General features: G+C 41.9%; 1 protein-coding gene across 1 annotated transcript in view; it reads right to left on the reverse strand.

Moving 5' to 3' along the window:
• hydin (HYDIN axonemal central pair apparatus protein) overlaps positions 1 to 25,197 on the reverse strand; it is a 123,358-nt gene that overhangs the window by 19,346 nt on the left and 78,815 nt on the right. The window contains exons 38-67 of the mRNA XM_037540214.1: positions 24,574 to 24,747; positions 23,774 to 23,973; positions 21,712 to 21,828; positions 21,356 to 21,539; positions 20,965 to 21,106; positions 19,969 to 20,131; positions 19,666 to 19,878; positions 18,310 to 18,735; positions 17,842 to 18,054; positions 17,530 to 17,741; positions 16,708 to 16,890; positions 16,510 to 16,629; positions 15,200 to 15,359; positions 14,859 to 15,031; positions 13,981 to 14,179; positions 13,686 to 13,785; positions 13,487 to 13,586; positions 12,027 to 12,180; positions 11,697 to 11,938; positions 11,504 to 11,609; positions 9,741 to 9,945; positions 7,545 to 7,780; positions 7,274 to 7,425; positions 6,961 to 7,156; positions 6,732 to 6,840; positions 4,544 to 4,777; positions 3,848 to 4,221; positions 2,750 to 2,910; positions 2,433 to 2,527; positions 678 to 891 (exon numbers count right to left, since the gene is read on the reverse strand). Of these exons, the coding sequence (XP_037396111.1) occupies positions 678 to 891; positions 2,433 to 2,527; positions 2,750 to 2,910; positions 3,848 to 4,221; positions 4,544 to 4,777; positions 6,732 to 6,840; positions 6,961 to 7,156; positions 7,274 to 7,425; positions 7,545 to 7,780; positions 9,741 to 9,945; positions 11,504 to 11,609; positions 11,697 to 11,938; positions 12,027 to 12,180; positions 13,487 to 13,586; positions 13,686 to 13,785; positions 13,981 to 14,179; positions 14,859 to 15,031; positions 15,200 to 15,359; positions 16,510 to 16,629; positions 16,708 to 16,890; positions 17,530 to 17,741; positions 17,842 to 18,054; positions 18,310 to 18,735; positions 19,666 to 19,878; positions 19,969 to 20,131; positions 20,965 to 21,106; positions 21,356 to 21,539; positions 21,712 to 21,828; positions 23,774 to 23,973; positions 24,574 to 24,747 (5,557 nt within the window). The remainder of the gene's footprint in view (positions 1 to 677; positions 892 to 2,432; positions 2,528 to 2,749; positions 2,911 to 3,847; positions 4,222 to 4,543; positions 4,778 to 6,731; positions 6,841 to 6,960; positions 7,157 to 7,273; positions 7,426 to 7,544; positions 7,781 to 9,740; positions 9,946 to 11,503; positions 11,610 to 11,696; positions 11,939 to 12,026; positions 12,181 to 13,486; positions 13,587 to 13,685; positions 13,786 to 13,980; positions 14,180 to 14,858; positions 15,032 to 15,199; positions 15,360 to 16,509; positions 16,630 to 16,707; positions 16,891 to 17,529; positions 17,742 to 17,841; positions 18,055 to 18,309; positions 18,736 to 19,665; positions 19,879 to 19,968; positions 20,132 to 20,964; positions 21,107 to 21,355; positions 21,540 to 21,711; positions 21,829 to 23,773; positions 23,974 to 24,573; positions 24,748 to 25,197) is intronic.

Here is a 25,197-nt window from a genome sequence, read left to right on the forward strand (position 1 = left end):
GGACTGACTGGCATGATCTTACACAATGCCAAGAAGCCTGTGCTAACTTCAGTTTATTACTAGCAGTCATTGTTGGATGAAGTACAGAGTTTTAGTCAATGTAATAACCCGTTATAAAAGATTAAGAGACACTTATTAGTCCCATAATGGGGAAATTTCACCTCTCATAGTCAGACGGGTCTGCAAGAATTTCAATAAAAGAGGTCAAGAAATGTTTGATTTTTTTAAATAAGTGAAAGCTTCCAGCTAATAGCTAAACTATCTAGACGTTCCCCACAACGGGGAAACCTCTGAAGTGAAACACCACATACACACTAGTGAGCACACACACACTAGGGGCACACTTGCCCGGAGCGGTGGGCAGCCCAATCCGCAGCACCCGGGGAGCAGTTGGGGGTTAGGTGTCTTGCTCAAGGACACCTCAGTCATGTGCCGTCGGCTCTGGGGATCGAACCGGCGACCTTCCGGTCACAAGGCTGGATCCCTGACCTCCAGCCCACGACTGCCCCCAAAAATATGGAGCGCTTCACGGATTTGGGTGTCATCCGAAAAAGAAATGCATATAATTAGGCCACAAAAAGTGTTTCCCAATTCTTTAAAAGGACATTATTCTAGTATATTCTGTAAGCAGACAGGTCATTGGGAAAAGATGGAAAGAGCAGCATCAAAAGACAAACCTGCAGAGTAGCCTGGCCTCATACTCAGCCACTTCCAGGGGAGAGAAGCGAACGCGGAAGGTCTGGCTGGCTCCAGGACAGATGAGTCCCATGCTAGGGTCCACACTGAAGGGGGGTAGCTCTGGTTCTCCCAGCAGAAGAGACGAAACGCTTGCCAGAGAGCTGGCTGGCCGCAGACCTGTCCGACTGCCCTGAGCAGAGCGAGGGGTCATGTCTGAATATAGAAAATTAAACAAATTTAAATTCTAACAAGAGCACTTCATTAATGTGACTGTGGTCAAATGATATACAGCCCCCTCCAGTATTACTGCACCCCTGGTAAATATGAGTAAAAAGGGTTATAAGAAATATGTGTTTTGGTGAATTAGCTTTACATCACACTGCAAAGAAAAAATCCAGCCTTTAATTGAAGTTAATTTATTCTGAGAAAAAAAATCCCTTATCACAAACTGCATGTGTAACAATTATTGGCACTGCTAGAAATTCTTACAAAATGTAACTGATGCATTTTTTCCAAAAATATTTTATCTTTTTACGTTGACTGGAGTGCCTTGGAACTGTCAAGCAGTGATCCATGACTTTCTGTTTCACCAAGGTGCATCCCTTAGTTATTTACCAAATGGGAAAAACAGAAAACACATAAAGGAAAAGTGTTGAACCTTCGTAAGTCAGGGAATGGCTGTAAAAAAACCAGCTACCCACCTATATATACCCATATCTACAGTTATTGCAGTAATTAAAATGTTCCAATTAACTGGAACAGCCACAGACTTATTATTTTGCCCCTACTCGCAGTGAGGAGGATGGTAAACAAGGCAAAAAATCCCCAATTTGGAGAGTTACAGTTCACCAAGTCTCCAAAACTACCTCCAGACAATATTTCAACACCAACAGATTATTCAGAAGGTTTGCCAAGAAAAAAGCTTTTCCTACCATCCAGTCACAAACGTAAGTGTCTGGAGTTTGTTAATCACTACTGGGACTTTGACCGAAACCATGTTCTAAGGTCAGATGAAATGAAAACTGTGCTTTTTGGTAACAAGCACAAGCACTAAAAGAAGGATGACCACACTGAAAGTCAGTGATGTCGTGGGGCTGTTTTTCCTCCAAAGGCCCTGGGAACCTTGTTAGGGTACCTGGCATCATGGACTCCATTAAATACCAGGACATTTTAAATCAAAATCAGTCCTATGACAAGAAACTAAAATTTTTCAGCAGGACAATGATCCAAAACAAATTGTCCAGACCAAATGGTTTATTATACACAAAATCAATGCTGCCAAAACCCATAGAAAAATATGTGGGATAAGCGTTAGAGGAGAGTGCATATGAGAGAACCTGCATAACGCGGAAAGGTCTCGAATTACCTGCTCTATATTCTGCAACCTAATAAGATATTATAGGAAAAGACTGAGTGCTGTTCTATTGGAAAAGGGAGACTGTATGAAATATTAAAAGCAGGGGTGCCAATAATTCTGACACATGTGGTTTTGTTCTTGGTGAGGGATTTCTTTTCTCAGAATAAATTTACTTCAATTAAAGGCTGGATTTTTCTCATTTTTTCAGTGTGACTAATCCACTGAAAGGGGAATTTCTTAGTTATATTTACCAGAGGAGGTAACAAGTCAAGCTCTTTGGCTGTCAAGTCATTATGAGTATGAGAGGCATATGGCATGTGAAGAACAGAAGCACTGGATTTAGCTCTCGGCCAAACACGGATTGATTTCTCTACTACTGCACACTCAGAAAGGTTACCTCCATGATTAAAGCACACGGTCTTCCCAGAGGTCTCCATCATAACCTGCCAGGAGAACTCCAGTTCCACAGTGCCTTTGTTGGCCATCTGCATCCTGAATTGATTATATTAATTTATTCACATTGAAGTGCATGAAGGTGATGCCTGACAGTAATAACACCACTAATGAAGAATGATAATGAGCAAGGGCCACTTAATGAAACAAATCTATAGAATTCTCATGAGCTCTCAGTGGTTGTAATCCAAAGCAGGATTTTGTCTGGGTATTCTTCTACAGGACTACTAAAATAATGAAGATTTTAATCATCATACATACTGGAAGACTCTGGTCTGGTAGAGCATGGTGTCTTTGAAGTGGATGGATTCAGCATCACACTCAAACGTGGCGTAATCACACGTGGCACTGATCCTCAGTTCAAGCTCTCTAGAGGAATTCTCCACCACCAAGTGGACAGGCTCTGGATACGTCTCTACCACCTAATCACACAACACAACAACCCTTTCACTTTCTCTGCAACAGGAGATTCGACTGCTGCGGGTCTCCCTGCATTTCTTGGCTATACAATACTCTGATTGAGAGAGAGACACATTAGGATAAGGTATTTTATCATTTTTGGATATGACTATGCTCATATTTTCATAGCTTTGAAGTAAATTATATAACAAACGAAGGTTATTAATGTTGCGGAAGCCTAAAGGTTAATGAACTGAGAAGCTTAACACTTGAAGACTCATTTATCAAACACGAGTATGGTGCTCGTATAATGAGACTGCTCATAATAATAAAGCAAAATCAGGTACTATCTCATGATCGTGAAGACGCAGGGGTGGTTGACCTTTCTTAGAAAGGTTGACACGTGGGCTGTGTTTTAATTAGGGTGTTTTAATGACGAGGTGTTTTTAAATGATTTCACTTTGTTGATATCAGAAATTCAGTGTGTTTTCAAATTCAATATATTCTTATTGAACTCCTAGATGCAGACATTTAATTATCGCATGTTCAAATGTAATTCTTACATGAAAGAATGTAAAAAATGCAAAAATGTAAAAAAAAAAAATAGTTGTACTTTTATATGTAAGAACTTAATTTTACTTGTTAAAGTTAAAGGTGTAACTGGTTAAAGGTTACTAGCACATTTTAAAGGAAAGTTGTACCATATATATATATATATATATGTATATATATGCCATTTCCAGGCATTTCTTTATGTAAATGTGTCTATCAGACACATGAGCTGATAGTAAATTTGATTTGACATTTGGTTTGCTGAAAACAAACTATATTAATGGTATTAGACTTCATGTGTTGTTATCTTTTCTTGAAAAACTACTAAATAAAAATCACTAACTGGCACTGATGTGTTTGATGAGCCAAGACCCAGAATGGTCATCACTCTCATGTTCATCCCCTTACCTTCTTCTTAGCTGGCTGCTGGGGCGAGGCCTGCTTGCCCACATCCACCCACTTTATGGTTCGGCGTAGGTCATCCCAATCTGGCACTTGGTCCACAGGCTGCTGGAAGGTTATCCGGCAGAGTTTGCACTTCACAACTTGCTCTCTCAGCACCAAAGGCTGCTCTGAGCAGAAGCTCACTGTAATCTCCTTCGTGCAGCCAGCATGGAGGTGGCCCATCTGGGGGGAGAAGCGCAGCTGCGGGCCATCAGGAGGCCACTCGAAGCGCAGCACTTCTACGTTGCTGTGGTTGCTCATGGTGAAAGTCTCATGGTAAAGGCAGCCTATGTGGCAGTCTCCAAAGTGCAGGAGGTCAGACCAGGCTGTGGGTGGTGCTTGATAGGTAAAATGAGAGCAATGATGAGGATAAAAAATAATTTTGCTTGTCACTAAAACAAACTTTTTAATCCTTTGAAAGCCCTCTCCCCGTGGGGACCCCCAAGTAGTCTGTTTCACGGACATTACTGCTCAATTGTATTTCCTATTGACTTCAGAAGCGACTTTTCTTTCGTTGTTTCTATGAAGACTATGAAGGCTAATAATTCTACTAATTCTATTTAGACTTATGGAAAAGAAACGTGACGCATTCCTTTAAGTTTATGCTTTTCAATATTCAGTAAAAAATAATGTAAATTATGTGTAACAGGTCACACTCACCTTCAGTGCTGTCCTGGTCCTGAGGAATCTTGCTGCTGATATTGTCCAAAGAGATGATGTCATGGTAACCCTCACCCAGAAGCTGCACAAGTGTCTCTTCGTATTGGTTGTCTTGTACCTCCAGTCGCATGCTGGCCTCAAAACACTGAGCCATCTCAGGATGAAACTCCACCTCAAACTCCGCCTGCTGCCCAGCTGTTAGGGTTAAGTGTGCCGAATGAGCCGTCTGCCTCACTGTAAAGGAGAGCTCACAGAATTAATATATACAGCACTGTGCATGTCTTAGGGATCTGAGAAATTAATAAAGCCATTTATCTAGACATTTATTTGTATATACAGTAAACAATACACTGTGATTTCCAACTGTCTCCTCGAGGTAGTCTAGTATGTACAGTGACCATCAAATACCTAATTTGACTAATCAGTCATTCATTACATTAAATCTGTTCGGCTGCTGATGGAATTTAACAAATCCATGTGATGGCTGCAGTTCACCAAGAAGACATGAACCAATCCTATTATGATTCACTGTATTCGTAATTATTCTAATGTTATTTTGTGTTTTTACTCCCAAGAGTTCCAAATTATTTTCTTTTTATTAGGATCATTCTCATACTGATTATTTGAATGGTGTTCAATAACGAGGCTGCTGAGAATACACACATTTTCATCATTCTGAAATGACACACACACCGGCCACTTTATTAGGTACTTGCTAGTAAAAGGCTGGACCCCCTTTCACCTTCAGAACTGCTTTAATTCTTCGTGTCAGACTTTCAACAAGGTGTTGGAAACGTTCCTCAGAGATGTTGGTTGGTTATTTGAGTTCCTGTTGTCTTTCTATCATCTGGAACCAGTCTGCCCATTCTCCTCTGACCTCTCACATCAACAAGGCATTTTCGTCCACACAACTGACCGCTCACTGGATGTTTCCTCTTTTTCGGACCGTTCTCTGTAAACCCTAGAGATGGTTGTGTGTGAAAATCCCAGCAGATCAGCAGTTTCTGAAATACTCAGACCAGCCCGACTGGCACCAACAACCACGCCACGTTCAAAGTCCCTTAAATCCCCTTTCTTCCCCGTTCTGATGCTCGGTCTGCACTTCAGCAGGTTGTCTTGACCACCTCTACAGGCCTAAATGCAGTGAGCTGCGGCCGTGTGATTGGCTGATTAGCTATTTGTGTTAACAAGCAACTGAACAGGTGTACCTAATAAAGTGACTGGTGAATATACATACATACACATACACACACACACGTATTTCCAAAAAATTTGGGACGCTGTGCAAAATGTAAATAAAAAAAATGCAATAATGTGCATACCAATTTGTAACGAGGAGCGATGAGGAGGCGGACGCATGTGCGAAGACAAGCGAGATTTATTGAGGGCAAACCCATAATCAGGGTGGAAACGGTCCAGGGTCAGAGAGCCAATACGGAGAACAGGACGGAATAAACAAACGGCACGAGAATACAACACACTTCAAACCGTACATCCAACAAAGACCAGCACTAGACTAAGGAAAACACAGGGCTTAAATACAACAGGGATAATGAGGGTTCACAAGACACAGGTGGAAAACAGGTGGGAACAATCAAGGGGCGGAGTCAAGAAACAAAGGGGCAGAACCGGGAGGAAACCAAACAAAGAAGCACATGGACATGTAAACAGACGCACATGGAAGACTGAAACACAAGCACATGGAGGAGTGGGAGGGGCCAATCATGACACAATTAACTGATAATAGTAGAAAGACAACAAATCAAATGCCGAAACTTAGAAATTGTGCTGTTTTTTTTTTTAAATATATGCCCATTATGAATTTCATGCCAATAGCACTTTCCAAATGAGTTGTGGCGAGGTCATGTTTACTACTGTGTTGCATCACCTCTTCTTTTAACAACACTCTGTAAGCAATTGGGAGGAGACCAACTGCTATAGTTGTCATTTTAAATGAGCTCAGGCCCAGAGAAGGTGGCAGCATTCCTGGATTTCAGAAATGTTCCTGAGCCAAGTGTTTTATGCAGCGCTGCCTGAGGGCCAGCAGACCATGACCAGCAAATACTGTTTTTTGGCCTTGTCCCTTGCAAACAGAGATTTCTCTAAATTCTCTGAATCTTTTAATGTTATTATGTACTGTAGATACTGTGACTGCTGTGAATTGTGTGTATACAGCCATGGAACCCACCTGTTTCAGAGTCACTTCTTACAGGTGAGGAGGAGATATGGCTGAATGTAGTGTTTGATGCTGACCGAAGTGCGAACACTCCCATCTCGTCAAGTAGATCAATGATTACCTGTTAAGAGTTATGAGGGCAGATATCATCTTGGTGAATACTAGATGACAAACCTGCCCTACTAACCAAACTACGTGAGCCCTACTAACTAACTCTCAGCCTTTTAATCATTCACCTTACCTGTGCAGACACATTGCTGATGTTCTTGATGACCACAGGAAGGGTCTGTCTTCTGCCTACCAGTAGTCGTTTGAACTGCAGCACCGGTTGTCCTCGGCCAGTCCTCTGGGCCGGTTTCACAACAGTGATACAAGGCAAATTGCCTTCTCCCACCAAATCAAACACCAGCACTTTGCTCTTGCCTACAGGGAGCAGACTTACAAAGACAAGAGCAAAAATTTCAGATTTCAGATTCAGAAGAACAAAAATTTCAATGTCAAATCTCCTACACACAGTAGTTAGATCCTCTGCATTTGATTATGCAGACACCTACCCACTTGCCCCTTCTAGAGCTGCCTCAAACACTCCAAAATAGGTCTGCATGGACTGAGGAGAAAAGGTAATTGTAGCAAAGGCGTATGAGTAGCTAGGGATAGTCATTCGTGTAGGTGTCAGCTCAAACGCCTCAGAGCTGCGCGCAGATGTCTGAAAGAGTCAGAAATTTCACAAGAGTCAGAAATTTAACAAATCAGAAAGTTAACATGATCAAAATCATGAATGCAATATTTTCTGAACATTAGTAGCTAAAACACATATGCACACACCTTATTAAGAACAGCCTTGACCTGCAGACTGAGATCACACGGCACTTTGGTAGGGTTGGAGAGGCGGAAACGGGCTTTGGCTGACCGGCCTACCAGTACATTGTTGAAGATGAACTTGTTCTCATCTTGTACATAGATGCCCATAGCATCCCGATACTGCTCACAGTGTAACATGTTACTGTTCTTACACAGTCGGTGCTCCTCAAAGATTGAAGCAATGTCCTTATAGGCTATTTCTGCCAAAGGATTGACAGTGTGAGGAATAATGTGAATGTAAGTAACGATAAAAATTACTTGTATACATTTTATGTATATATCTATATATATATATATATATATATATATATATATATATATATATATATATATATATTGCTCTGGAAAAACACTGCAAAGTTTTCTAAAATCAGCATCTCTGCATGTATGACAGCCATTCACCTCATTCTACTTAATGTGGTTCTGATTATGTGCTCACCTGAACCAAATCTTATTTAACAAGGAAAAGTATAAAAAGCACTGCTGTGGTCATCACTATCCCCTTGCAATAGATCAAGCTGGATGGCAAAAAAAGTGTTAGAAATAGCCCAAAGGTTATTGGAATAAAAAAAAAAACAAAACAAAAACAAAAAAAAACTATTGACCATGCCAAAAGAGTTGAAAAGAAAAGTACTGAGTGAGGAAAAGAAGGGCACAATTCTGGCTTTACTGGCAGAGGGATACAGCGAGCGTCATGTTGCTTCCATCCTTAAAATTTCTAAGACAGCTGTTCATTCCAAGCGGCAGACACTGGGGACAACAAAGCTACAGACCGGCAGGGGGCGAAATCGACTCTCCACTGACCGGGATGACCGTCAACTTATTCAAATGTCAGTCAGCAACCGCAGGAAGTGACCTACAAAAAGAATGGCAAATGGCAGCTGGGGTGAAGTGCATGGCAAGAACAGTTCGAAACAGACTCCTAGAGGCAGGGCTCAAGTCATGTAAAGCTAGAAAAAAGCCCTTCATCAATGAGAAGCAAAGAACAGCCAGGCTGAAGTTTGCAAAAGACCATAGGATTGGAGTCCAATTTTCAGCTTTGCCCAACACGTGGTCGTCTGATGGTCAGACGGAGACCTGGAATGGCATACAAGCCACAGGGTCTTGCACCCACTGTAAAATTTGGTGGAGGATCGGTGATGATCTGGGAATGCTTTAGCAAGGCTGGAATTGGGCAGGTTTATCTTGCAAAGGATGCATGAATCAAGCCACATACAAGGTTATCCTGGAAGAAAACTTGCTTCCTTCTGCTCTGGCAATGTTCCCCAACTCTGAGGACTGTTTCTTCCAGCTGGACAATGCTCCATACCACACAACTAGGTCAATCAAAGTGTGGATGAAGGACCACCAGATCAAGACCCTGTCATGGCCAACCCAATCTCCAGACGTGAACCCCATTGAAAACCTCTGGAATGTAATCGAGAGGAAGATGGATGATCAATCAAAGCTGACCTGCTTGAATTTTTGCGCCAGGAGTGGCATAAGGTCACCTGAAAGCAGCGTGAAAGACTGGTGGAGAGCATGCCAAGACAGATGAAAGCTGTGATTAAAAATCAGGGCTATTCCACCAAATACTGATTTCCAAACTCTCCCCGAGTTAAAACATTAGTATTCTTGTTCCTAAATGAATATGAACTTGTTTTCTTTGCATTATTTGAGTCTGAAAGCACTGCATCTTTTTCGTAATTTTGATAATTTCTCATTTTCTGCAAATAAATGCTCTAAATTACAATATTTTTATCTGGAATTTTGGAGAAATGTTGTCAGTAGTTTATAAAATTAAACAACAATGTTCATTTTACTCAAACATATACCTATAAATAGTAAAATCAGAGAAACTGATCATTTTGCAGCAGTTTCTTCATTTTTTCCAGAGCTGTATATATATATATATATATATATATCTCATTAGATTGATCAAAATTGCTTTTTGTATGGAAAAGACAGCAAAGACATCGGACATGCTAATTAGCATAATCTGAATTCTCTATGAGAACATCATCATGTAGCTTGAAGCTGAAATAACAGCAAATAAGGATTGAAGCGTATATTTTTCACTAGTTTATCTATAAATATATTGAAAAGTGATTTCAGAAACAGGAAGGAATATTACATAACAGAACATTAGCAGAGAGCTAGGATGCCTCATTCACTACAAACCTGGCATGCAGACATCTGCTATCAGACTGTAAGGAATCCCTCCTGGGCTGTCGGAAGGGTCTCGGTCAGTGATGTCCACCACTAGGCACTCTTGCCAGTAGCCAGCCTGCTCTGCAACGCAGTCCACAGTGACCACTTGCTGACCACCAGGGGGCAAGATGCCAAAACACGGCGATAAGGAGAACACCCCCATAGTCAGACGGGTCTGCAAGAATTTCAATAAAAGAGGTCAAGAAATGTTTGATTGGCAGGGATTTTTTTAAATAAGTGAAAGCTTCCAGCTAATAGCTAATCTAGATGAATCATCAGCCTGCGACCTAACAATAACATCTACATCTGCTCCCAAAACAAGCTGTTGCAGCATGAGACCCTTATTAGTCCCACAACGGAGAAATTTCACCTCTGAAGTGAAACACCACATACACACTAGTGAACACACACACTAGGGGGCAGTGAGCACACTTGCCCGGAGTGGTGGGCAGCTCAATCTGCAGCGCCCGGGGAGCAGTTGGGGGTTAGGTGTCTTGCTCAAGGACACCTCAGTCACGTGCTGTCGGCTCTGGGGATCGAACCCACGACCTTCCGGTCACGAGGCCGGCTCCCTAACCTCCCAGTATTTTCATGTTCACCCTGAGTTCACATGATGAAAATAATGTTACTGAATAACTGAAAGTAATAAATGCATTCAGATGTAGGATCGAATTTGAGCTCATGACACAAAGAACAATCATTATTTACCACACAAAATTATTAATCACAGGTTTTTCATCATTTGATAGGCCTACACTGAAACAAACGTTGCTTTGAATTTGCTTGATTTACAGGTAGTGATGAACTTTACTTGACTGAGATCAGTGCCACATGAATAAACACATTACATTGCCAAAAGTAAGTAAAGTGAACACCAGTAAATGTGTCGATGTGATATATTTAATTAACGTGAAACCAATGTACATGCCCCACTTGAATCAAGCTACAGAAATCCTACTATGAACATAACAAATATGGTTGTGTTATAATATTATATTATAATATTTCAAATATGTATCCTGCCTTTCGCCCGATGACCTCTGGGATAGGCTCCAGAACCCGCCCCACGACCCTGAGGGAGAAGTGGCTTGGAAAATGGATGGATGGAATATTTCAAATATATTTTGTATATTTTAGATATTTTTCAAATATTAAATCATAAACAGCTTAGTCTTTAAAAGCTTTGCTTACTATTTTTGAAGTTGGAACAGACAATTATGACATATATGGCAATTATGGGCAGTCGTGGGCTGGAGGTCAGGGAACCAGCGTCATGACTGGAAGGTCACCGGCTCGATCCCCAGAGCCGACAGCACATGACTGAGGTGTCCTTGAGCAAGACACCTAACCCCCAACTGCTCCCCGGGTGCTGTGGATAGGGCTGCTCACTGCTCTGGGCAAGTGTGCTCACTGCCCCCTAGTGTGTGTGTGTTCACTAGTGTGTATGTGGTGTTTCACTTCATGGATGGGTTAAACGCGGAGGTGGAATTTCCCCATTGTGGGACTAATAAGGGTCAATTAATCTTAATATAATTTATGGCCAAGTTCTGCTGCTGAGACCGACATTTGCATGCACACAATTCTTCAATCCTCCAAGGGCTCACTTGACATATTACTTCACTTGAGCTGATAAAGTAACAAAATGTTACTGGTTAAGATGGTGTTGGGGACTCACTGAGGGGCAACAGCATGTTAAAATAAGTACTGAAATGGGCAGATCGACTATCCTCTACCTGGGTGGGCACAGCAGCCTCTTTCTGGAATGAGTCTGACCGCCGTAGTTTGACAGCAGTAGATGGTTTTGCAGAGTGACTGTCTCTTGATGGCTTCTTCCCCATACTAGAAGAGACAGGAGTTTCAGTCAGAGAGGACTCACAAAAGAAAGAGAAAAAGAAGTCTTGATGAGTAACGGCTCCATCTTCATACCCTCTCCTCATTGTGGGAACCGGGAGATCTTTACACATTCTGGAAATGGTGAAACGGATCTCAAAGTCACCCTGGTTCTCCACAGCGAGGGTTCGCATCTTGCGAGAGCCGCAGACCAGAGCACCAAAGTTGATGTCATTCAGAGGGGTGATGCTGTATTTGGAGAAAAGGCACTGTGCAGATACTTTGATGGGTATGATGGCGATGGTTTCTCCACCCTCTGCTACATTCGGCTCAATAACCTGTAGCGAAGGATAGCCAATCGTTAAGCAAATACAGGTCACACTACAGTGATTGGTCAGATGTCATAAGAAGGGAAGGTGTCCTGACCTGGCAGCGTAGGATTGGCTGATCTTTGATGGACACCTCCCTGTTGTGGTGAAAGATGAACTGGACGGGGGTAGGCCGGTCATTGGGGTACAACGAGCCTTTCTCAGGCGTAACAGTAAAGATAGAGTTGAGCTCTGTGGACTCAAGCATGAACCTGCAATCATGAAATGACAGCAATATCACCCCACGTTGAAGCTATTGCCATCTTAAATACACGTACAGTATAATACACGATTAAATACCTACTGGACTGCATGTGTGTGTATATAGACCTCTGAAGTCACGCACTATTCTGTAGTCACATCACACCCATATTTGGAAATCTGGGTCTAAACAAGTTTTTTCTCTGACAAAAATAAATGGCATGTTAATAAATGCTGCTATTGCATGCCCTGTGGCAAACAAAAATGCCCCACACCTGATAAGTTTTGGCTTGTTTACATTTTTCCCAAGTGTCCCTAGATACTCTGAATTAAGAGGTCATTTACCGGTCAGACCATGAAAAATGCCTCATAGATTCTAGAAGCAAACTAACACTCCTGCACACTGAAATGATGTCTTGTAAAAGTAAGTCTATTATGAAACTTCAACACTATTACACAACAGCTACTCAAACTCAGTACTGTACTCAGTACAAGCTCAGTACAGTACAACTACTGATAATGTCACATAACTGCCACACTTTACAAAGCTTGCTGGTTCGTGTACTTCGGTGCGGTCACTAGTCTTATAATCTCAATATAGAGTGTAGTAATGTTAGATTGTATAGTGTATGAATAACTGAATAACTGCCCATCCTGTGTGGTTCAACGCTGTTGCTTCATCTGCCTTGATCAGGTGCCCACTACTCGCCAGCCTTCTGGACCAGCTTGACCACCATGGCGCTTCCTGCTGTATAACGCTGTGCAAACCTCATCTGCTCGCCACTGACCTTCCTGATGATACTGCTCAACTATTTAATCATAGACTTTGCTTATGGTCAAAACTTATTCTCTGCTGCTACCTAGTATTGACAAAAGGAGGATGGCTTCCCCTTCTGAGTCTTGGGTCCTCTTAAGGTTTCTACATCTTGATCTTAGAGAGGTTTTCTTGCCACTGTTGCCATTGGCTTGCTTATGGGGGCATGGACTCCCTGCTGCTTTATGAATGAATTTTGACTTGACTTCAATTCACTAGTTTAAATTTAGCAATAGTTGTATTTTGTCTCATAAATCAGAGGACCTGGCAACACTCAGAGGAAAATGCGTACATGGGAAAAGGTATAGGCTTCGGAAAAATTTAATTTACCACAGACTGCAAGACGATTTTCCAAAAAGCCATTCATTTCAGTCATAGCGAAAACCATTTTAGGCCTGGAGCTCCTAATAAGGGCTCCTAATGATACTGACTACAGTGTAATGACATGACTTTAGAGGTTTATTGGATCCCTATGAACAATATGAATATGGGTGTGAACGTACTTGTAGGCTATTTCATATTTTCCTTTGTTTTTCAGATTAGCCAATAACTTCACTTCTTCTCCTACTTTGACTGTTCCAAAGTCCAGATCACCATCTGCACCTGCAAATTAAAATAAAATAATCATATATAATCAAAATAATCAAAATAAAACAAAAATGTTCAATGGCTATGGGCTGTTGGTTGAGAGACTGCAGGTACCTTTAGAGAAGGTGATGCCCAGAGCTACATCATAAGCTTCTGCCATGATCTGAATGTTTTCTGTGTGGACAATACCAAGAATATTCTCCACATCTGACACCTGAACAACACACACACACACACACACACACACACACACACACACACATACACACACACGCTCACTTAGACAAAAAAGCAGTTTAACAGCAAACCTCAATGCACAATTCATTCAAAACCATAACCACCCAATATACACCTACAATTACTACAATGCACGGAGATGCAACTATTTGTGAGTTGGCTGTCTTGTTACCTCTAGACGTATGGCTTTCTTTAGGATGATGGCTTTCCTGGCTCGGAAGTGTATGAGAAGGGAAAACTCGGAGTGGGACATGATGATGCCCTGATCCTGTGATACACTAAATTCATCACCCAGATTCTCCAAGCCGTTCAACCGCCAGGCCACTGGCAAGGCGGTGGGGTTCCGCAGGCACAGGCTCCGTGTGTCCCTCCTGGAGTAACACACCCGTGGAAGTCAGCAACACAATAATCATGATTTCACTACACAGTAACAGAATAACAAACAGTCTTGATAAGCATCATCAAATTTGTAATAAAATATGATATACCAATTAGATTGATGTGAGATAGACGTCAGATGTATCTGACAGTTGGTACTACTGGGTAAATATCACTGTAAATATTATACAGATCAACAAAGTTTTACAATAAACATTTAAACATTTAATTACAACAATACAAAGTTTACAGCAGCAACAAATGCTATTGTCAAAGCTAATGCTGTCAGAATGAACTAACATGCCTTCAGATGAACACTAATATGTGTTATGGACAAAATGAGTGAATTAAGATTAATTGACCCTTATTAGTCCCACAACAGGGAAATTTCACCTCCACATTTAACCCATCCGTGAAGTGAAACACCACATACACACTAGTGAGCACACACACACACTAGGGGGCAGTGAGCAGACTTGCCCGGAGCGGTGGGCAGCCCAATCCGCAGCGCCCGGGGAGCAGTTGGGGGTTAGGTGTCTTGCTCAAGGACACCTCAGTCATGTGCTGTCGGCTCTGGGGATCGAACCGGCGACCTTCCGGTCATGAGGCTGGATCCCTGACCTCCAGCCCACGACTGCCCTGGTGCAACCAAAAATGCAATAGTGCAGAGACCTGTGAAGGAGAATCTTGTCAAAGTGGAGTTGCTTGCGCTCCACCTCCAGCTCTGGCCAGACTCCTCTGCAGACAAACCGGAAGATGGCTGGTTCTGGATTCTCCTTAATGCAGCACACCACACTGTCTTCTATGAGGCCTGGGGTGGTGGGGTATGCCAATACTCTGAGCTCCTGCAAACCCACAGTGCTCTTAGAGACACATACTTCACATGGAACAAGATCTAGTGTTGCCTAAACTGCCACAGCATTAGAATTAAGTCTACCTCTGTATGGGTGAACTCAGATCATTTGATGGATTTGTTTTGAACGGTACATCAGTACAAGAACAGTGACACCTACTTTTTTCTCATTGGGCTTGAGGATCATGCTTGGCGGGTCCAGGAGAAACGTGGTGGCCTTGGTGTCATGCTGGAAGCAGAAATGAACCTCTGCCTCCATTGGGGAGTTGTTGTGCATTACTAGTGTCTCTGTGTTTTCTGGGTACTTCTTTTCTTTATATCTATGCAAAGCAAGTAATGTTATTTTTGCAAATGATGAATTTCATGCCTCTCAGCCAATCACAGCTATCTGTAAACATTCCATCCTGTACCACAAACATCCAGAGAACACTTCAAAACAAGCCCGCTGTGCGAATACAGCTGGCAGTACATTAGTCAGAATTATTAAGAAGTGATGGAAAGCTTTAACCAATGAACATATAATGCCAGGCCCAGACTAAACTGGAGACTAAACTCAACATCATCTGGAGGGTTATGCTGCTTTTATTACACTCCTGAAGGTGAAAAGGTTTTGGATAATGTAGAAGACCACATGCTGACTAGCTACAGGGCTAGCTATAGCACTAGCTCATTTGAAGGGGCAGCTTCGGTCACTCCTCATTAGACATGAAAACCTACCCCATTGAGTACATAGACTATTTCACCTAAAGCATGATTTCCAGACTCCTTTTTTGTTTATATTTATATGCATATTTTGTCAGTATTGTGGCATATGTTTCATGAATCATTTCATAAATCCATCCTCTATCCTCTAAGCCGATTATCCTTCTGGGTCGCTGGGGGAGCTGGAGCCTCGCAAATCCAACTTATTTTTGAAAGAAATAAATATTTCTAAAAGCTATGGATGTTACCAGGCAGCCTGTACTGGAAGGTTGACAGACATAGCAACAATAACTATGGGAGGCAGGGCTTAACAATCAATTAATTAACGAACAGAAAAACAATTAGACGTGGCATAATGCTGACTTAAGGCGGCATGGTGGCACGGTGGCACGGTGGGTAGCGCTGTCGCCTCACAGTGAGGAGGGCCTGGGCTCGATTCCCCAGCCGGGTGACCGGGGTCCTCTCTGTGTGGAGTCTGCATGTTCTCCCCGTGTCTGCGTGGGTTTCCTCCGGGTTCTCCGGTTTCCTCCCACAGTCCAAAGACATGCAGTCAGGCCGATTGGACGTGCTAAATTGCCCCTGGGTGTGAGTGACTGTCTGTCTGACTGCCCTGCGATGGACTGGCGACCTGTCCAGGGTGTATCCTGCCTTTCGCCCGAAGACTGCTGGGATAGGCTCCAGCATCCCCCCGTGACCCGGATGGATGGATGGATGGATAATGCTGATTTAAAAAGCCTGTTTGTTTGAATAACGAGGCAGCTCCTGTACCTGTCTCTGGTCTTCCCACAGAGCAGCGGGCCAAAGTCATATAGGCCTGAGCGGACGATGTATGCCTTCTGCAAGCCGTTCTCAGGCTGCAAGACTTTCTTACAGTGAGCAAACACCGTCCTGTCAAATACACATACAGGAACATTATCAACATAATAAAAAGCAATTGCCTGTTCTCTATTCACAATTGCAACTTACTTATGGTCTTTGCTGACAGACGGGTAGGCGCAGATGCCTCTCAGGTAGAGTTGATAGCAGCGCTTGGTCCCCATGACCTCAAAGCTGAGCACTTGATCAAACTCTCCCTTAACAGATGAGTTGAACCAAATCCTCAAGGTCACCTCTCCACTCGCTGGCACGACCCAACGGCAATGAGTGAGCCTTTAGGTGATCCACCGCGAGCAACCAGCAGCAGCAAACCAATAACAAAGATAAAATAATGGTTAAGAGCTTTTCTGAATGTTGTATCTGCTTGAAATTATGGCTTTAGGTCTGTGTGTGTGTGTGTATCTTTTCACAGGAACACAGGAAAAGTATATGTGAAAATATAAGGAACAAGTCATAAAATTACAACAATAAATTTTAAATGTAAAAACTAAACAGCACGTTGCCTGAATACAATTAAATGGCAGCATTTGATAGCATTCAGCTGAAAACTCACAAAGCTTATATAATGCATTCATATATAGCACAACAATAGACTGTTTCCTCCTATATATCAAAATAGTGGAAGATTTAGTTTTTTTATTTTATAATAATTTTGTCAGTAAATTTAAAATAGCAGTAGCAGCTCTATGTCAGGGCTTTTCACTGTAAAAAAGCGACATCCAAAGAAAAATACACATTAATATCTGTAGGGATGCAAGTGAATAAATGATAACTGGCATTATCAAAGCAGTATATATTTTTTTTGTCTCGCTTTTGACAGTTTTGACATTTATGGACCATCTAAATGCCTCACTCTAATAGTCACGGATCTCTACAGTAGTTGGGTGTGTGTGTTTTTATAATACCCTGTACCTTGGACCACGCCCTGACTGGCTGTCCACAGATCTGGCCTGGTCAGTTTCAGAGAAAGGGGTGACTGTGATGAGTGGAGTAGGAAGAGATTCTATACTCTTCCCTCCTTTCTTAGCTGGAGTTCGTCTCTTTTCCTTTGTGCTTTCTTTGGGTGGCTCTTCCTTTACCAAGGCCTTTTTACCTTTTCCTCTAGTTGGACTTGTAACCTCATCCTGGCAAGTAAATAACCAGACAGTAATTTCACTTATTCACTTAAATGGCCTTTTTAAAGTGATGGCCATTTTTAAAAGAAACATAACATTGTGTTTGTACCTTGACAGAGATGATGGGACTCTGGGCCTCCACCTCCAATTCTGCCTTCTTCTTCTCCTCAGCCATGTCCTCCAGAGATGAGTGTGCCAAGAGACCGAAGCAGCTAAGCTGGGGACTGGGACCCAATCTCCTCTTGGGATATGGGACTACTGAAAACAGCATGGGAGGAGGGACTGGTGGGCCACTAGGTCCAAGCCCCAATCCATCCAAAACCTAAGATGTTGAGGAGCAGGGAAAACATCAACTTTAGCATGTGCCCAAATGAACTGTGTATTTAACGATATGTCTCAAGATCGGCAACTTTCAACAACAGATGTTGATGGCTGTGAATACGCTCACAAAGAGGTCTGTAATATGGGGCTTGATGTGATCAGAATCTCAGAAATAAAACGTGTTAAGTGGCATTTTTGGTGAAAGCTCATATTAAAATGTCAAAAACAAATAAGCTTTAAATCAATCTTGCTCTACCTCCTCCAAAGATGGCAGCTTCAAGCTTCTGAGAAGTTCATCTTCACTCAGCTGCTCCTTCTCACTGACAGAGATGCAGATATGGGGAATGGCCTCCAGCACCGCTTCCCTCTCTAAAGCTTCTGTGTCACCAAGCAACGTGTGTGTCAGGCTGGGTGGTGGTGTCAGGAGCTCAGCTTTCAGCTTCTCTTTCTCCTGTCGCTCTCGCTCCACTTTCTCCTTCTCCTGCTCCTTCTTGGCCTTCTTGCTAGAGGATGCCTGACGCTCAGTGGCCTCCTCAAGCTCCTGAGGCTGTTCCTCAGAGAAGAGGGACTGCAGCAGGAGGCCCTGGGCTCGGTCCCAGTACTGCAGCACATGCTGGATCTGTGCCTGGCTCTGCTCATAGAGGTGGAAGCGAAAGAGCAGTTGCCTGTCGGCCTCAGTGACCTATTAACATCAGACCAGACAGAGGTGGAATTACTGCAGGTGGTTTACTACAAGAGTGAGGAAATGTACACGATATATACAAAATGAAACCTTCTTCTTTTTTTTTTTCTTTTTGCTTTTTTTTATCATTTCACAGTCACAGCATATTGAAATAAGCAGAGAAATTCTGTACAAAAAGACTTTGAATCATTACCACACTGACGGTTTTTAAGTAGAAGAGAAACTATTTCATTATGACTAGAATTTGATAAAGTTATTCTGTGGAGATCATTTACATTCTTGTCATGCTGATATCTAACCAAATAGAAAATAACTGCAGAACAGAATCTGTTGATAAAAAATATGAACAAATGTAAATGCAGTTCATTACATAACCTTGTCACTAATAATGAAATTATGTTGTTAATTCCAAAGAGCAAATTTACTATAATGACTCTATAAATCTAAATATTACAAGGCTTAGGAACTCTGAATCAGAGGTTCTCAAACCAATCCTCCGGGACCCCTTCAGTCTCTAAATAAATATCTAATGAAAAATCACCTACTTAACCTACATACTTAAGAGCCATTTATATTGACAATTAAATAAATATAGGGTGTCTGACTTTTGCACGGTGCAGTAATTCGTTACCAAATGGTCCGCATTTGGTAACTCTTTCCCTATGTGCTGTGAGTTGAATGTGGGCTGTCTGGGGGTCCCTGAGGATTAGTTTGAGATGATGAATCTTGATTCATTGCAAGATTACTTCACCTAGAAACAGCTAAGCGTTTTCTATGATACAGTGTCTGAAATAAGCAAAAGCAACCATGGCTGTTTGTGAGCCGAGTGTGGAAGAAAGAGGCTAGGGCTTGGTATTATCTAGGAGGTACAAAACGTTCTCACATGATCTTCTAAAATTAAGCATGGACCTAGCATTGGCTCAGACTGACCAGCTCTCTCTCCGGATTGTCTGACGGCAGCGGAGAATCCTCATGGTCAACTAGCTTGCAGTCTTTGGCTTTCTTCTTCTTGCCTCCCTCATCAAGATCTCTGCCGCTTTCCAGAGGTGAGTCTGTGGTATCTTTGCCATCCATGCAAGACATCCTTCTCTCCTCCCTAGAGTACTCGTCCAGTTTGGATTCAGGGTGCAATGTAAAACCTGACTGTAGAGAGAGAAAACTTAATGAATGGACAACGTTCAGCTGCTTTGCAGTCTTATCTCATGTATATTTCTTGACAGCTGTAGCTCTAACCTGTTTCACTCCAAGCTGGCTTCTCTTTCCTAAGACATCTTCTTTAGAGGTCTCCTTTTTTCCTTTCTTGTTTTTTTTCTTCATCTCCTCCTCCTCTCGTAGCCTCTTTAACTCCTCCTGCTGCTTCTTCTCCTCCTGCTCTCGCTGTAGCCTCTCCTGCTCCCTATAGCAATTCCATGATTGAATCTGAAGCCGATTACTTCTCACTTATAGCCAAAGAGGTAGAGCTTGAAATATGCTGCACACGTTGGGTTTCATCAGGTTTAGAAGTCATTTCACAATCATGTCAGGATCCAGCCAGTTTGGCTCATTCCTTGATTCCCACTTTTAGCAGATTTTACTCCATAGTTTGTTCTTCCACTCTACCTTTAATTACTTTTCAGCATTTTTTAATCTGGCATACTGGAACCTCTTGTGCTGTTGCACCGAGGTCGACAAGGGCCACACTCATGAGAAAATAGATGTGTGGAAAAAAAAAAATCATGCAGAATACAGTTAAGTGAAGCCCACAGGATAGTTACATTTAGTTTGCTATATGTTTAATATGTGCTATGTAAAGAAAGAGAACTTTAGGATTTAAGGTGAAAGTGAAGATCTTACAATATCAGCCCTGCATGGTGTGAGATAAGCATATTACTCAAACACTTGAGGTGCTTGGATAGAAAGTCCCAGGCTATATTTGGGGTTTGACTAGAATTTCAGGCCCAATTAAAACTTTAGCTCCTGGACAAATCTCTACAAAAGCCTCCTCAGTGACACATATCATTGGCCACTATTCAGCTGGTATCTGTCTATCCTAGTGATCAAAGGCCCCTGGCATTGGCACCGTTAGTTCAACATATAATTTGTCTTGGCTTACAGTACGTCAGAAAGCTGGAAAACAAGAATATATATATATATATATATATAGGGTTTACGAACTTTTCTTGTTTTATTTCACAGGAAGTTATTTCTTTTCTGTAAGCAAACTAAAACTGTCACAGAGCAGTAAGTTACCTGCGTTTGTTCTCCCTCAGCACCTCCAGATGTTGCCGGTTTATGCATTCTTTTTCTTCCTCAGGCAGTTCATCATACTCTTCCTCATCCATCTCCTGCAGTCTGAGCTGTTCTCTCTCCCTTTGCTCCCTTTGCAAGGCCTCTGACCACATATACAAACAGTTTTTACGGTCAACAGCACTTATTACTTATTTACTCATCCATTCATCCATCCATCACATCTGCATCTGTATGGCCATAACAATAACAATGCCAGTGTGATATGGAGTGCATACAGTGAAATCCTCATTTTGTCTTTCACTTTGCACAACATCTTTCTCCAACCTCCCTGTCTTTCTATTTCATCTCCATCCCTCCATGTTGTCATGTTCTCCACACTCCCCCTCCTCACCAGCTGCCTCCGCCTGCTCTCTCTCTCTGGCTTTGAAAGCGTAGTAGCTGTTGTTGAGGTTGATCACGTAGATATGCCTGCGGTTGTCGAAGGCTTTGAGGACTATCTGGAGCACGGAGCTCGGAGAGCGGCAATACAGCGTCTCCAAACCGTCAATCACAACACCACGGTGACAGTCACTAAGCTACAAGAGTGAATGCATAATTAGCACACATCAAGTAAGTAAGCACTTTGTTCGTCACAAGCGACAGCGTCAGCTGTACAGTTAAAAAAGGAACTGATGACTAGAAAAAGATGTCAACTGCAAAGTTTGCTCAATAATGCAGTCATCTGTGTGGGGGATTTGGTCTGGTTACCTGTAGTCTCTCTGACAGGATCCCTATCAGCAGATCATCAGGCAATATGGTGCTCCCAGCTCCCAGCTCACCCGTCTGACTTGCACTCTCACTTGGAAGCTTCTGAACCTGACCAGCCTGCACACAAGCCAACGAAATGCAAATGCCAATGCAGTTTACTCACGCATTTAACTGTGGAAAAGTCAGAGACCCCCTTCATTTATGCAAATTCCAGTCAAGACAGCCATTAGGTATGAATTTATCCATTTTACATTTACGGCATTTGGCTGACGCTCTAATCCAGAGCGACTTGATCATTTTACACAGGGAGGCCAAGGTGGTGTTAGGAGTCTTGCCCAAGGACCCTTATTGGTATAGTGTAGGGTGTTTACCCAGGTGGGGCTTGAACCCCAGTCTACAGTGTAGAAGGCAGAGGTGTTACCCACTACACTAACCCAACATTTATATTCATTTTTCAGCATCATAAAAACAATAAATTAACACTTAACATCTCAAAACATTTATATAGATTTAGTGTGTCCATCTTTTACCTATTACCACTTACATTCTTTTCACGAGACTTGCTTTGAGTTTTTCTAAGACATCTGCACTAATACTTTTCCACACCTTCAAAATTCAGTGTCAAAGGTTGCATTTTTGAACTGGCACTCTGAAGTGGCAGGTCCACTGTTCTGAGCTCACCAGCAGTTTCTTTGAAGTCTATTCCCTTTTTTAAGTAATGGCTTCGTACTTTCAGACCCAAAGCACTGATTCATTCGTCTTGTAGAAATATTTGAAGCAAGAGTGGAGCTTGATTTACTCCCGTCTCTCAAAGATGAAATTTTAGGTGCTGATTAACTGATAGTGACAGTTTTGGTGGTCTTGGATGGTTGTTATTTTCTTCTAATCATTTTATGAAAACCGGTTTTGGGAACTTTCTTTTCCACTCATTTTCCCTCAACTTTCAACTTCCATGTGTCATTTAAGTTATCTTCAATCTAATCTTCTCAGAAATATTTCCAGAAATATTCATAACTTTTACTTCATGACCATATTCACAATAAGATAGAATAAATGAAGGGTGGGCTTTGGCACTATATACATACAGGGTCATCGTCCAGGTCAAATTCAGCCCAGTCGAAGGGGTAAAGCCAAATTGTCACGATTGGCCCCTCTCAGTCCTCTCCATGTGTTCGTGTTGTTTTGGTTTAGCCCATGTGTGTTTGTTTTGGTCCAGCCACCTTGTTTCATGACTCCAGCCCTGATTGTCTCCACCTGTTTCCCGCCTGTCCCTCGTTTACCCTGTGTATTTAAGCCCTGTGTATTTAAGCCCTGTGTATTTAAGCCCTGTGTTTGCTGGTCTTTGTTGTTTGTACTGGTCTGTGTATTGGTGTTTGCATTGTTGGCCATATTGGTCTTTGTACTGTTTTGCTTGTTGGATTCTGGTGTCCCCCGATCAATCCATGTTGGATCTATGACCCTGGACAGTTTGAACGATGACCCTGGATTTGCCCTGAATAAAAGTCGCTTATCTCCACATATGCGTCTGCCTCCCCGCTCCCCGTTACACAAATGCTGAATATTACACTGACTGCAGAAATAACAACTGTTAATACTGAATTCTTTGACCTGGACTATTGAAGCCTGATTTTTTTTTACCTGTCAAAACATTTTGTGAAATTGGATTTATTTGTTTTGGAAGTTCTGATGTTCTCTATCCAGCAAAGCCCCATTTCTCTAACAATCAATAAAACCCACATGATGCTTTTATAAATCACCAAACTCAATCCTGGAGGGAGCTCCAGTCCCTCTATCAGCTCCTGTGTGTGTATATATATATATATATATATCTATATATAAATATTTTTTTAATGTTTTTTTTTTAAATCACAGTATCAGCTGAACTTATTTTTTATTATTTGAAAGCAGAAGTAAATGGACACGAGATAGAAACTCATATAAACATTTGGTAAATTATATATGTTTATATATAATTATAAACATCAACCCAGCTCATGAGAGATTATGGAAAAGTGCATAATATGTACGGGATTGTCCTTTTTGGGGGTTAGAGGATAGATACCATGGCAACAGCAGTGAGACTGGAGCCATTATTCCTCTTCAATCCTGTGGTGCTGGTCTTGTTGTGGGTCGAGACAGTGGATGCAGGGGCTTTGGGGTCAGTAGCCTGACTGCTCTCTGCAGTGTGTCTGGCCACAGCCTCAACACTGAGCACCCCCTCAGCCTGACCTGCAGCACTCATTACAACTGGCACAGTTGGAGCTGAAAGCACACACACAAACACACACACACACACACACATAGAACATCCATATCTTCTATAATTTTACAGTAGCAGGTAATATAAAGTGCTATACCATGAAGCACTGGCTATGGCTCATTGCCAATATCTCATGTTCACCATTAAGCCAACTTAATGTCAAAGACATGTTATGTAACAGATGACATGTTTCATGATAATTCTGTGAAGAGAAAAAGCTCCATTAAATGATCTATATGGTCTAAAATAGCTGGTGGTCGTTGCTAGGTTACAGATGGATTAAGGTGGAGCAACACTTTTCTGAAAGATGTTAAAATGCAGTGCCAATCTGAGAGATTGTACTTTTAAAATGCCTCTCAGTCAACCACATTTTGAGGTCTATACTGTATATTCTTTATACGTACAATCATATGCAAAGGTTTGGGCACCCCTCGCCAAATTACATATTTTATTGATTTTTATTGATTAGTATTTTTTATTTTGTTCATTTTTTGTGTTTTATTTTTCATTGGGAGAGTCCTGACGTGATGCAATTATGAAAGTGTGGTTAATAATTAAAATTCATTATTATTAAATTCATAATTACATACTGTAGGCCTCACCCGCTTCCTCTGTTGTCCCCTGATTGAGCTCCGTTACAGCCACTCCACACAGTTCTCTTGCCTGCATGGCTGCTATGCTGGATCCAGATGACATGGCTTCCTGTACTATTCCATCAATACTCAGAAACGCCACGCCGTAATGCCTCGCCAAGCTCACTGCCAATCCTGTCTTTCCTACACACAGACCAACACCATTATCTCCACAGCCCTGAAACAAAACTGAGGACCAGGCAAGCAAAGGTAGAAGAGGACATTCTCGCGGTACTCCTATAGGTAAGTACATTGATCAGATTCACTATATACAGCCAAAAACTATAATTTGGATATAACAGTCTTAAAAGCACAGCAACAAAAACAACCAGGTTAATTGGACAAGGAAAGGTCTTATAGATTATGGGTTTTATGGAATTATGTCTTATTTTTATTAAACCCACCCAAAAATGCAAGAACTTGACGTCATGAACAAAAAAAAAATCAATTGTTACTGATATTGACTTTTTTAATAGTAACTGATCCAGTGTAGGTTGAAAAGAAATGCTTCTAAAAAATTGGGATGCTGTGCAAAATGTAAATGAAAACAGAATACAATAGTGTGCAAACACACACTCACTGGCCACTTTATTA

This window comes from Pygocentrus nattereri, chromosome 7 (genome assembly GCF_015220715.1).
Source record: "Pygocentrus nattereri isolate fPygNat1 chromosome 7, fPygNat1.pri, whole genome shotgun sequence".
Classification (NCBI taxonomy): Eukaryota; Metazoa; Chordata; class Actinopteri; order Characiformes; family Serrasalmidae; genus Pygocentrus; species Pygocentrus nattereri.